The sequence below is a fragment of the Vicugna pacos genome, chromosome 5 (genome assembly GCF_048564905.1).
Source record: "Vicugna pacos chromosome 5, VicPac4, whole genome shotgun sequence".
NCBI classification, from domain to species: domain Eukaryota; kingdom Metazoa; phylum Chordata; class Mammalia; order Artiodactyla; family Camelidae; genus Vicugna; species Vicugna pacos.
In genome coordinates, this window is record NC_132991.1 from 37,072,029 (window position 1) to 37,086,953 (window position 14,925).

The following is a 14,925-nucleotide window of genomic DNA, read 5'->3' on the forward strand; positions in this document are numbered from 1 at the left end:
GAAAATAACTCTAATAATTAAAGAAAATATATTGTATCTCCCATAACACTGAGACTGCCTTCCCCTAGAGATTCTCCTCCTGCGTTCATCTAAAAAAAAAGAATCATGTTACACACACACACCCACCAAAAAGCCAGAATAAAAAAAAAAGTGTTATGTGATGACAAAATTAAACCAACCTACTAAGTTTATAAGCCAAGAATTTCTGCAATTAATTGTATAGGATTATCATGTTTCATTCTTTGTACTTTTCGCAGTATGTCAATCTGGACTTACATCCTAACAAATAAAGTCATGTGTCTATGATTTTAAAATAGATCAGATAAATAGTCAACTGGAGACCGGGTGTTGCCATGAAAAGAACATGTGCTATGGAGTCAAACAGATCTGTCTTCAGATCTGAGCTCAGCCACTGCTAACAAGGGACTTAAACTTCTAAATTTTTAAAATACAGATAGTGGTTTCTGCTTTCTCCTTTATTGTCAGAATGATTCTGTTAGACCAAGGAAATAAATCTTAAAGTGAAACAAATCTTAAATTCTCATACAGTTGCTACTTAAATGAGCTTTGAATATTAGAATTAGATTCTATAGTGAGTTGAGTTAACTTTTTTATAGGTGTCACCTCCTCCAGGGGAAATACCAAACTAGCTATGGTAATTTCTAACTGTTGAAGGAAAGTCGTTATTCCTACCAAACTCTACTGGAGTGAAGGAAAACAATACTTATTCAGTTAAAAGAAAGGATTTCCTGTAATGATTCTGTAAACAACACAGTAAAGAACAGCTTTGCTTACAATGATAGTGTCTCAGACCAGTCCATAAGCCAATGGGGGAAAAAAATAGTCTCATTTTACAATCACATCTTAAATAGTTTACTAATAAGGCAGAAATATCAACTTGAATCTGTGAAATTTTATATTTAACATCCTCTGAAGCTTTAAATACTTTAAAATATTTTCAAGCCATTTAGAAGCCAAAGAAATGCAAGTAAAATTTTTTCAAATGAAAAAAACCTCTTCCTTGAAGGCCTTTTTAGATCTATTTCAATGTAAAGTATGCCCTCTGCTGGAAAAATGCTGTTATGACAATTAGTTGATAAGTACATTGTGTAGGCAACTTAAGAACTAAGCTTCACTAGGTAAGATACAAATGGGTTCTCACTTCTGCTCCTACCAGGTAGTGTCCCTCCAATTTTCAGCCTAGATGCCTTCCTCCCTCCGTAGAATTATTTCTCCTTTTTTATCCTTTGCCTCAGGCTGTCCTCTTTGCCGGAAAGTGGTTTTGCATTTTATTAGGAAGGGGGGCAGAGCCTCTGTGCATTCTGAGAAAAAAGACGGGGACCAACAGATCCGCTCTCCTGAGAGGTGGTGCTTGCAAGGTCTGCAAACAGTCTAATTTCACTTGCCAGGCAGTTGTGTGCTTATTCTAGTTCTGACCTCACGATGCATATGCGCTTCACTTCTTCAACCATCCCCACCTTCCTCCGAGTGGCATTATCCCCCAAGTCCGCAACAGCAAAGACCACCCCTAAAGCTTCAAACACGTGTGCCTGGACGGGTACACACTCAGACTCAACGGGCTTCTTAAGTGTGCTTACTGTCATACTACTAATAATACATATTTCCTTTTCTTTTGAAGTAACTTAATCTTTTTTGAGAGGAGATAGATGACTTTTATTTTCAGCTTTATGTATATGGATTTGTGCGCGCGCGCGCACACACTCACGCTCACATTTTGGTCTGTCAGATTCTGCTCCCTGTGCCAGGGAACATGTGTTCCCGCAGAATGGAGAGAAGCCACCTCCACCCACCTTGCATATTCTCTCCTGGATCCAAGCTTCTAGGAAATGAGTTCCCCAAAGAGAAAAAATCTCCTAGAGCCACAGGCCCACATGGCTATCCATGGAGCTCCTCTGCTCCTGTTTATAGAATTCACAGGGCTGAAATGTTTCAGCCAGAATTATATTTGAATTGTGTACATTGATGTTGGCTTAAATCACATCATCTATGCCCTTTAGCTTTTGGACGTGGGTCTCAAATGGAAAGAGTGATTCAGGGTTATGGGGATAACCATACCCACTAGAATGACCCATTCATTCACTGCTGGTCAGTAAAAGAGGCGAAAAGTCTGAGAGCCGAGTCAGTTATGAGTGATAAGCCAGATGACCATGTGGAAAGTAAGCCTTGGCAATAACAGGGTGTAGAAATGGCCAGATAGAAGATGATGAATTGGAAACCTCTTTGGCTGGTAGGCACCCTTCAGGAAGAGCCATTCAAGTCAAGTAGACCTGAGGAAAGTATGGGAGAGATTTGTTTAAAGGCTTCCTGGTAAATATTCAACAGTAGCTCTTGGGGAGAAGAAAGTGACAATTGAGAAGTGTTTGCCGATAACGAGGTATTCATAGTCCCCCCATCGCTCACTGCAAGCTGCCAGCATGGTGTCACCGAGTGGGGTTGGGAAGAGACGTGCACCCTGAGCCCTTGCAGGCCAGGAGGAGCCAGCTCCCCTCATCTGATGGACACAGCCCTCTAAGGGCTTTCCTCTGAACAGCGTCTGAAACCAGACGTGCTTTGGGCTAATATTGCACAGTTGTCCAAACAATGAATAATAAACTGTTAAGAATATTTTTTTGCCTTAGAACAAGTCTTTGTACAAATCACAGTAAGAGAAACCCCCTAACTCTCACTGATCTTAGCAGTCTTATCTCCCACCACCCTCCTCCATAAATGCTTCCCCCTCTGATCCAACTGTTCCCCTACTCATATTTTTAATAGAATTTTGCTATGTTTATTACAGCTAGATTTTGATGTGTTTATTATGGCTGAATGAATTTTTATAGACCTTTTTTTTTTGCAGTTTTAGATTTGCTGCAAAATTGAGTGGAAAGTAGAGAAATTACCTTTATACCCCCTGCCCCACCTATGCAGAGCCTCCCCCATCATCAGCACGGCCCCCTGCACACACATAATACATGTTGAACTTTATTATACCTGCACTTCTGTTCATGGCATCCACATAACCAGAAGTGTTGGCTGCCACTGCTGTTTACTAATCCAACACAGGACCTTTAAGGCTCGGATGAAATGTCTCACATTCCTCCTCTGTGGTAAGCTTTCTTTAAGTCTTCCTTCCTTCACAAGGCTTCTCCCCTCCTCCTTTAATACTTTTTCTTTTGCTAGAGATAGATTACTGTCTCTCTTTGGAGGCATGAAACTTGTTTCCTGGAACTGGGTTATAAACTGTCTGAGGGTGAGGACAATATCCCAATGCATGGTTCTCTCAATAATGTGACCCCACCAACTCATTCTCTGGTTTCCAATCCTCATTCACACAACAAAATAGAGAAGGTCTAATGATCAAATTAAAATGAAAAAATCACTGCCTTTGTTAAAACTCTGCCTTAAAAAAGCTTTAGGTTTATAATCACAAAAAGATGTCATGAAAATAAATCCAGCATGTATTAGCTACACAGAGATTTCTTTCTGTAAAAGTACCTATATTCTCCTGAGATATGAACAATAACCTTCCCAGAACTATTATGCGATTGGAAGTCACATAACTAACTTACATGGTTCCTGGTGGGTTTCAGTAAAATATAAGCCTGTATTATCCTTCAGCAAACACCAATATCCGCGTCAGCAACAGCATCGCTCTCTCTTTCTCTCTCCCTCTCTCAGTTCAAATAAATATTTGCCTTTTGGATTGCCTTAGTGGTATCTCTAGTTCCCAATAATTAATGTATCCAAATTTAGGAAAGATATACATGTAAAGGAGAGCTATCTTAATTCAGACCAATCCTGCAATAGTATGGGAGATCTCTCACAGTATTATTGCAGACTGCTGTATCAATTATCTTTCCCACTAAGCTCTCAAGTGCTGTGTGGTATGTATTTCTAGAGATTCTAAAAATCTCTAAATTTCTAGAGGTTAGTACTATAGAACATTATTCTGGTCCCCAAGTGCAAGGATAAATTTTGTGGCATTTTTACAGAGATTAGTATAGACCAAATCTAAGATTGGACTTTGGTCTATAAAAAGGCAAAACAAAACAACAACAAAAAAAGTGCTCTAACAGATTGGGCCAGAAAGAACGAGGCTGTTTTATAAAGGTCAATTTTTAAACCCCTCCTACAGAACATGATCTATGCAAAATATATCCACAATATATTCCAAAGCATAATGTCACCGGATAAACCTAAGGAGTGGAACATATGGGGGAATATGAAAAAGAAGGTATTAAAGTCTGAAAACAAGCAGGTTGGTAAGCTCATTAGCTGGGGTGGAATTTTAAAATCTTCACGTGAACGAATATATAAATCAAAATATACACATGCATTCACAGTCATGCGCACTGTGTATTCACACATGGCACACTCTGCACTGTTACATTATAATCGTCCACCCTGGAACAGTGACATTCCCTTCTCTTTATAAGTGTGAAAGCGCCCTCTGCTGGCCAACCTGCGGTACTTGCATTTTCTAGTTTTATAGCCCCAAGATCCAACAAAGAATGATAAAAGCGGTTTGGGGGATTTTCTGCAGAACTCTGCATAAAAGTAAGTTTCATTCGAAATACAACACATTTTATTATTTCATTTTAACCGTATTTTCTTTACTTTTATTTTATTATAAGGCATTAATTTCTAAAACAGTGTAACAAAAGGTCAATGTAAAATAACCGCTCACTTGTTTTAACAAACCGGCAGTAGTAGACGATGACAAAGGACTGCACAACCAATTTTACTGTAAGCCTATAGAATTAACATAAACCAAATAGCTGTGTATTTGCTATAATTATTTTTAGTAGAAGAAAATGATTGTTGACTTTGTGTCCCTCTGATATTTTCTACGGAAGTGTGGTCCAGAGAAACACCAAAATTTTCCAATATTTTCTTATTGGAAAATGACAGGTGACTTCAGAAAGCAGAACTATCATATCCAGCATTAAAATTCTATGAATAGTTGGAGAACTATTCAAACATCCTTTTAGAATTATTGTATTAATGTGGAAAGAAGCAAATTTTTTTTATAGTTTGGTATATCTTAATTATTAACCACTTTTTAATGGGAAGCAGTTGGAAGGAGAAGGAAGAAGAAATGCCAGCCCCCAACGTGGAGGCATGACAAAATCACTCTCCAGAACTACCCACGAGGGAATTCTGATCTGTCACCCCAGGGTGAAGGAAAGATGTGAGTAAAGTTGGTTTCAGGGTGGGCCACTGTTCCCCATGCTAGTGTGAATTACCTGTCATGTGTCTTAAGAAGTAAAAAGAATATATATACAACATATAAAGAATCTGGGCATTAAAAATATAAACAATTAACATTTGTATGCCCAAAGACTACTATGCACTGAAAAAAATCCTTCAGAAACTGGTTCAGAAATAAAAATGAAAGAGGTCTTAATTTAAAATTAGAAATAATTCAGGTCACTTTTTAAATTTTTGCCTATGAAAATTCATGTTTATAGAATGTATGTAGCTTAAGCAATAAGTTTCTTTCACTGCTACGTTGGTAACTGCTTTTGAAATCAACCCAGTAAGTATACTGAGATTCAAAATAAAGATTATACATTATCAATAACAATAAGATATACAAAACAAAATTGTGCAAATGAGTATTAGAGATTATTGAATATTTTCACATTTATTTTGATTGTTAATTCTGTCAAAGAATGCCAATGTAGGCAAAATCCCTCTATAGCTAATTTTGCAACAAAAACTTCAGTCAAAAGAACGCCAATACTTGCAGACACTAACTACTATATATAAAATGGATAAACAACAAAATCCAACTGTATAGCACAGGGAACTATATTCAATACCTTGTAATAGCCTATAATGAAAAAGAATATGAAAAGAAATATATATATGTATAACTGAATCACCATGCTGTACACCAGAAACTAATACAGCATTGTAAACCAAACATACTCGAGTCAAAATTTTTTTTTAAATTTAAAAAAAGAACTCCAATAGCTTCTTTGGGCCACTGATACTTCACAGTCATTTACATCAGTAGTTCTTAGTACTGAAGAGCATCGAGCAAATAAACAAACACTTGGGATGACCCGCATCTGTCAGCAGCAGTGTCTAGGGCCTAAAGCACAGGCCCTCCAGCTGCGTAAATCAGTCACCCTGTGCTACTCCTCTGGAAAGGGCCAGAACGGACTGGACAAAACTGTTCCCAAATCCACATGACAAGTCCAACAGCACACGAATCCCACAGACTGGGAGATGGTTAAAATCTGAGAGCCGGATGGAGTCCTCAGATTTCGGTGCCGTTCACTGGACTCTCACGTGTCCTCAGACTAGTGTACATTGTGCTCGTCTGGACTTTTCTTCCAAAGCACTTACTGGGCAGCAGCTCTTTAGCGACTGCTGTTTGGCAGACACACCCGTCAGCCGAAAGCTCCACGGGGCAGAAGCCGCTCCTGTTTTGTTCCACCACCGTATTGACAGTGCTGAGCACTGAGCACTACATGCCTGGCGCATGAAAGGAGTTCATTAAAGATCTGTTAAACTAAAGAAGTGAATGGACTGGAGGGGAGAGGGGAGGGAGGGAACCCAATGAAGGAAAGACAAACCCTCTTCCGTCCCTTAAGGCCATTACTAAGATCTAGATATTTTTCACTTGATGCACCTTTAAGTTTTATATTAAAACAGTAAGAAAACAGAAATGTTTTTAAAGTTTTGCCTTGAATTTTATCCTCGCTGAGACTCAGAATCCTCCATAGATAATAAAGCACAGGCTGACAAGACGCAATAGACCGGCGGCCTTTGATGACAAGCCCGTATTTGAGATGCAGCATCGCCTCCCAGCCTCAGTCCTGCCTTCAGCCCTGTCTAGTGTGAATTTAGGAAACAGCCAGTAACCCATAGAGATGTCAGGGAGCCTTCTAAGGAAGTTTACTGGAACATGAAAAACCCACATTCAGAGAGTAGTTTTGGCATTCCTGCACAATCATAATTTCTTCACGAAAGCACAGCTGCTCTAGTGAAAAAAAAAAGGTCCTCTAGAATTCAGATTTTAAAAGCTCTGCTATTTTGTACATTAAACCTTACTCCTTAAAGTGTGGTCCAAGACCAGCGGTAGTGGCATCACCCGGGAGCAAATGTGAAAGGCAGGATCTCAGGCCCCACACAGACCCTAAAATCTGCGCATCAGTAAAATCTGCCCCTCCTCCCGACGACTCCTCTACGCGGGAACACTTCAGAAGTATCCCATGAAAACCCCAAAAGCCATAAACAAGGCTAAAGAGCAGGCAAACGATAAAAAAATGTTGGTACTATTTATGACAAAGAACTGCTCTCCTGTATACTTAGGTAGTTCATAGAAACCACCACCAACAAAAAATATAAATACCCTAATAGAAAAATAGGCAATTAGCAACAACAAAAAGAATGAACTTGTAAAAACAATTTTCCTTAGAAATAGAAAGATTCAAATTCAAGTAGCAAAATACCAAGTTGGCAAAGTTTAAAAATAATATTACCAACTCTTGTTGTAGAAGGGACCTCAGGGCAATGAGCGCTCTGCTGTTGGAGGACGTGTAGCTTGGTACACATTCTTGGAGTGAAATATGACATTAAGTATCAACTGTCTTAAAACTGTGGCAATCATTTGATCCATAAGTTTCAATTATGTGATTTGTTTTTAAGAATTAAATCAAGCATACATAGAAAGAGAGTCATTGCAGTATTTTTTCATGATGTAGAAATTAAGAAACATCCTAAATGTTCAACAGTTGGTTGATTAGTTATAAAGCATCCAATGGATGGAATTATTCAATTGTTAAAACTGTGCTGTCGAAGAGTATCTAATGAATACAGAGGAAATGTTGTTATGTATAAACATCCAGGTATGTCACAAGACCCACGGGACAGACACCCAAAGGTGAAGCTACCATACCTCACTGTGAAAGCAGGAGAGCCTTTTTTTTTTGTATGTTTCGATGTTTTCCAAATTTCCTCCAATGCAACTATGTTACTTTTCTGAGTAGAAAATAGTAAACTTTGATGGAGTCAGCTCATACTCGCCCACAAGAGCGAATTGTTAAATTTTCTGGAGTTCTGTGAGCCAGTTAATGTTAAGCACAGCCATTTTTACAGATTAAGTTATATGCACTTACTAAATAAACTATATTAAAACAAAGGTAATGAATATTTAAAACTCATCACTGTCTAGCCATCTTACTAGATTTTACTATTACCAATCCTATCAAGGCTAGTTAAGCCTATTGTCTCTGGATGGTGGAAATGCCAACTAAACCGTGCGCCACTGCACACCTCTTCAACCTGGTGTGCAGCGACACGCTATGGGAGTGTGAACGCAGCCTTGGTGGGAGTGTTTGCACCACGAAGACTGGCATGCGCTACAGAGCAGGGCTTTTCTCTCTTCTCCAGAGAGCTGCTTGTTAAACATTTACCAGCACACCACAGACTTCAAGCAACTATTTCTTTTGAAAAATAGAATGTGGCCATTTGGGGGACAGAGGAGAAGAGAGAAGGATTTTCCTATTATAAACAAATTAGAAAGGGGAAAGGATTAAACTCATTTGATTCTTCCTTGGCTGTTCCACACGAGAAGAAGCAGGCATGGTGGTATCTAGCACTCACATCAGTTAGTTATTGAAATTCAAGCCAAGCCTGCCTACCACCCGGTGGTCTTCCTTTCCACAACCTTGACTTTGGTCTCTATAACCCAGCGGAACCTCTCTGAGAGAGCCCAGTCTGTCAAACAGGGAAAAGGCAACGGCCTTATTTAACTCTCGGAGCTTTGGATGAGTCAAACCAATTCATGTATTTGAAAGTACTTCGAAAACCAATAAATGTAGGACATTATGATATTATGAAATGTATCACATTACAAGAACCATGGATATCTTATAAAGTAAAATTAGAACCCAATGTGCTCATATTCATGACATAGTAATATTGCATTAGTTTTGAAAGCATTTTTAGTCGCCAAGAGGAATTATTTTCATTTAATCTCCTCCAGAAATATTATTTTAATGAAAAGACAAAATCCCAAAGCCTGCACTTTCTCTTTCTGTTGAACAGAGCCTGCTAGCAACGGCGCACCAACCGAGTCCTTCAGAAGCAGTAAGTAGTGCCTGTAAAGCATGTGTGTGTTCCAAGTACCTGAAACCACAGAAGAATCAGCAAAAGACGATTCCGATGAACTTTTCTCTATGTCCCACACCTCCAGACTGGGCTGATCTGTGGCTAAAAGAAGTGGCTCTTGACCTTCAGGACCGTCTTCCCGTGACAAATTCCCAGGCTCTATAAATAAAAGTATTGGAAGGTGAACAATAGTGCCGCGCACGCTTTAATACAGTACCCGTTGCTGTTCCTGTTATTTTGAAACGAAACAGGGGTTCTTAATATTCACCTGGATGTACGTAAATACTCTGAAACACTGAACAGAATGTAAATTGCATTGCAAATGTAAGTTTTTGTGCAGTATAAAGTGCTGTCATTTTTATTTTGAAAACCAAGTGGGGGATCCCTAGTAGAGGTCTGCCTAAATATACTTCAATACCTTGACATTTTGAAAGGCTGGGAACACGTGTTTTGTTCTGACACAGTATTTTTATTTTTAATATGAACACAGTGAGTAATTCTTTGTGATGACTAAATTCTATCTAAAAAGCCAATATAATAAGTACTATGCTGACCGTGAGAAAAGTGTGATAGTTTCCCATCTGACCATCACCTTTAGGGAGGAAGCCACTGATTCACATTTAAGGCTGCATTAATGAAAATGCAAATTTGGTGGTAGTTTTTCTTTAGCTTGTGCTCTTGCCATTTTGTTCTCTCGCTGTGTGTTCCACACGAGCTGTACATATGCTTTAATGTCAGCCTACATTCACGTCTTCTGAGTTTCTGGAGATTTTTTGGAAATTTAATGAAATATTCTGTATCTTTCCTTTCTCCTCCCTTCCATTTCTTTCATCTGAACTTTTTCCCTTCAACTAACATGTATTGAGTGTTTTCCTAAGAACTTATGTGGGTTACCAAGGAAAACAGGAGTTTCTGCCCTTCTGAGGTACAGTGGGCCAGAGAAGATTGATGCCATGAAGAAAGTGCCTTGAAGTATTTTCAATTAGCTCATTTTAAAAAATAAGGAGAAAATGTACGCTGTGTACACTGGAAAATTTCCTGAAGAAAACTGTTCTGACTTTGGAGCATCTCTTTAGACAAGATGACTTGACAGGTACATATTAAGTGTGTTTGGGGTTTATAATAATAGTAGCCAGTTTATTTTGTGCTTCACCCATGTCAAATCATGTAATCCTCAAGATAACCCTTGGTGATAAGAGGAGTAAACTGAGTCAGAGAGGACGAGCGCCTGGTGAAAGGCACACATCCAGGGAAGAGAAGAGCCAGGATTCAGGGTCAGGATCCAGAGCCCAGGCTGCTGTGGGCAGAGCGGCCAGCATAACAAAACACTGCAGGTCGAGCGGCTCAAGTAACAGGAACTTGTTTTCCCCTAGTTCTAGAGATCGGAAGTCCACGATCAGCGTGCCAGCAGGTTGGCGTCTGGTGAGAGCATGTTCCTGAGGTTGCAGAAGGTCTGCTCCTCACCGTGTCCTCACATGGTGGCGAGGGAGAGAGACAGAGGTCTCTCTTCCTCTTCCTATAAGGCCTCCGTCCTGGTGGGGCCCACCCTTCTGAACTCACTTAACCTTAATTACTTGCTCAAGCCGTATCTCTAGACACAGTCACACCGGGGGTTAGGGCTTCAACACTGAATTTGTAGGGGGTGAGGGGGATACAGTTCAGCCCACAGAAGCTCCTACCCTGTGAGTACTCACAGCTAACAGCTTGTTCTGGGCATCGAGGCCTGCTAGAAAAATGTTTAGATTCCCCTAAGAAGATGGACAGCTCAGCAAACAATATTGAAACCCTTGACTCCCCTGACTGGGTGTTCTGAGGACTTGAGAAGTAGTAAGGCCTGTTTATTTGGGTTGAGTTGGTTGGGAGCACCTTACCTGCTGGTAGGGGTGGTGAGCGTCTAGAGTGCTGAGCCCAGATGGGGATTGCATTTTCCATCCAACCTTCAAAAGAAGCTCAGAGACCCCTTTGTCCTCTGCCCCCTGTCTTTGTAAGAGCCCACCTCTCTAGGTCAGCATCCAGCATCACCAACTTTGCTTGAAAGAAGCAGCCCTGATGTGAGAGGACCCTGTCAGGGAACCAGGGAGGGAGAAAAGAATGATGGATAATTGATGCCACTTTTTTTTTCTTTTCAGAAGGCCTTTATCTCTTTAAGAAAGTGCTTGGCCTTAACCAGCCAATATATGTGCCTGGGCTGGGAGATTTTGGATAAACTAGTCCCTAAGCCATTCTGAAATAGACGTGTAAAGACTTAATCATAATACAAAGTTACGGCATCTAAAATGGAAAGTAAAGAGGAAGGCATGTGGTAAGTAGACGTATGTGATGGGGTGTGTTATAACACAGGTATTGCTTGGATGTACTTTACCTAGGATTGCTATTTTTCAAAAAATTATAATTTGAAAAAAATCACATTAAACTTCTAACAAGGCACTGTGTAAAGTGGAACTTGAAAATATCTTTGAAAGAAATACATTGTATGTAACTTGCTGCTTCCCCTCCCTACCAGCAAAGAAAGAAATATGGCCACACATGTCTCTGTCAGGAGAAGCTAGAAGACACTTTACAGCTGATCTTCTAGACTTTTTCCTAAACAAGTATGCCACTGTACACAGTTGTAAAATGGTTCGTACCCACTACTTTGGGGGATGGATATGGCTGTGTGATCCTAGAAAGAGGCCTGCTCTTTCTAATATCCCTGGATACACTGAGGCCAAAATTTCCCAGGGAACAAAAAAATCAAGACTATAGCCATGTCCCTTTGAAGTCCAAGTCCTAGAATGGTTGTCACGGATAGAAATGGTCCCACGAGGTCTTGAAAGGGAATTCTTAATGAGAAGAAGTGATCTGGGCTGGGGTCCAGCTCATCCCCGAGGTGTGTGGAAGAAATCTGGTCTCATCATTATCATGTAAGTTTGCCTGGACATCCCTTCAGAGTTAGCAAACTGACATTAGAGTTATGCTGTGGAAATAATAGCTGGGCCGTAACATATAAATGCACAAAAATGTCATCTTGATGTTGCAAGAAAGTGGTGCCACTCAGCCCTTTCCAGAGAACTGACAACTGAAGCAAATAAAGATGATTCCTATTAATAAAGATTTTTTTATACAGTTATAAAAAGAAACTAGGGACCCCGCTGGTGAACACATCACGGAATTACTGCCTGGATTCTGAAAACTGGATTGACCACCTTTGGCTGAACAAGCCACTACCTCCCTACCCCGCAACCAAATCCCTAAATAGTTTCAGAGAGCCTTTTGAGCTTTTTACTTTGTGGCCATCTCAAACACACTCTGCACAGCAGCTGTTTTGGAGTAAAGCAAAAAGACCATTCCCAGACACTGATTATTCCTACTCCCAGTGGTTCATTTACACACAGGCCCATTAATGCCATTTTATAATTCTTTAGGGCATTTTAATACCTCATAGTAAAATTATTTGTATGTGTGTATCTGTCTGTCTCTGGCTCTCTTTTTCTCTCTCTGTATAGATATATATTATATATGTATTTATATACAGTGTGTATTTCTAAATACTGAGCCAAATTAAGCTATTTCATAAATAATACAGCACAAAAACACAGAAGGGGGTGGGAAAGGATAAACTAGGAGTTCAAGATTTGCAGACACTAACTAATATACATACAACAGATAAACAACAAGTTCATACTGTATAGCACAGGGAATGATATTCAGTATCTTGTTGTAACTTATGGTGAAAAAGAATATGAAAATGAGTATATGTATGTTCATGTATGACTAGGGCACTGTGCTGTACACCAGAAATTGACACAACATTGTAAACCAACTATACTTCAATAAAAATATATACACACACAAAACCCCATAGAATGTAAAAAAATACTGCACAAAGCATAATATACCAGTAATTATCTGTTTCCTTTTGCATAAGTAACTTAGAAAATTGTTTACTGTGTATCTCACTCCAGTAGAAAGTGCACTACATGGGAATAGGGACTGGGTATATCTCATTTAAGTCCACATCCCCAGTTCCTAGAAGTGTCTGGCATATCGCTGGCACTCGTTACATGTTGACTGAATAACTGACCGAATAAAAGAAGTGAGGTAAACTTGAAACAATTACAATTCATTTAAATCACTCATTACCAATTAAATTTCAGTTTCTCTTACATACGATATTTTTGAAAACATAAGATACATCCTTTGTAAAGAAAAATAAGATAGCAGTTTATATTAAATTTACAAAGAATGTATGTGAGTGCTATAAAATGTTGTTTTTATTGTTATAATTGAATAATTTTTAAAACTCACAGGAAGTAATATTGCGATATGTTGGTGATGACAGATCTTTTATCAGATATTTAATAAATTCCTTAAAAATGTATACAGATGTCCAGAATACTATGCCGCAGAGTTGCAATAACCACTAAAACGTTTTCTTCCAATCAATGTTAAAATTATCTTGATAAAAATTTCAGACAATTACTTCGTTTCCAAAATAAGATGGGAATCGAAAAGCATGTTGGATGGGGGTTGGCTGCCCATATTCCAGGCCAGCTTGCAGAGTGCTGCGGTCTGGGGAAGTTCATCTTTTCCCAGGCAGCAGCTGCCTCGTTAGTAAACAGAAGAAAACAGATTTCTCAAATTGCTTGAAATTTTGATTTTAAGTACCCTAGTATTTGGCCCTGTGTCTAGCGACTTCACTAGCCCCTAGATCCCGGGCAAACCACGAGCCCTCCCAAAGCAGAACGAGCGGTACCTGCGATGCCTTCCGGGCAGGCGGAGCCTGTCAACTCCTGCGCAAGCCCGGCGTTTCCCGTCTGCCTCAGCACAGTCAGGAATGTGGAAAACCAGTTTTCCTTCTGCACTATCCTTCTCAGGAGCTCTCTGACCCCTGATTCGTTCCCATTATTTTCTGCAGCAGAAGAAATCTGTTTTAAGAGAGAAGGAGAATTAAAGAAGTCCAACATCTTATGAATAAATTTAAACAGGAACTAGCCCTTAGGAAAGTTGAACAATTAAGCCTATGTATAAAGGCTCATATGCAAACACTAAAGAAAACAGTAATGCCACCTGTAGCAATTCTGGATTCTAGGGAGGAAAAATGGCTGGACCCAATCCCCCTTGTATATGTGCACCATTTTGTAAGCTGCTGAGATAGTCAAACACACTTAGGAAACAGAGGTTTTACCTCTGCCTTTCTGAATAAAGGGTGCAAAAAATTGTCTTTACTCTCTAGCTAAGTTGTGTCTATTTGCATCAATGTCTTCCTGTACATCTAGGGCTTGCTCTTTCTCTCAACTCATGCAGTCTGCAAATGGGAAATCAAACACTTCTTATCCAACCTCTCTCTTCCCTACTACCATTATGGAGTAAGTAACTACCATCACAGATTTACATCCTTCCATATTTGCACCATTTATTATTGCTATAATATTTTTTCTTAAATTTGTGTTTACTTAGTATTATAAGGCAAATTCATTTCTATATTCTTTTTTTTTTTACAATATGGGGCAGATTTACTTGTATATCCATTCATTACTATCTTTAGCCTTCATTTAATTTCTCTTTTAGATTAATCTATAAATCTTTCAAAGTATGGATCATTTGTGTAATCATTAACACAGTGCATCTCCCCAGTTCTTAATACAGTACCAAACATTCAGAGAAAAGATCACATTTAGACCAGAAAATGAGACAGGACACCAACAGCCTGCTGCGCCACTAGGCAAGCCACTTCATCTCTCCAGACCTCAGCTTCTATGTGTGTAAAATGAAGCAACTGAAAAGAAATTTTAGGGTTTCTCTATCATAATTGCACAC

General features: G+C 39.3%; 1 protein-coding gene across 1 annotated transcript in view; it reads right to left on the reverse strand.

The window, feature by feature from the left end:
• The window catches only part of IFIH1 (interferon induced with helicase C domain 1), a 50,607-nt gene that overhangs the window by 29,641 nt on the left and 6,041 nt on the right, over positions 1-14,925 (reverse strand). The window contains exons 2-3 of the mRNA XM_006196223.4: positions 13,862-14,033; positions 9,145-9,285 (exon numbers count right to left, since the gene is read on the reverse strand). Coding sequence (XP_006196285.2) covers positions 9,145-9,285; positions 13,862-14,033 — 313 coding nt within the window. The remainder of the gene's footprint in view (positions 1-9,144; positions 9,286-13,861; positions 14,034-14,925) is intronic.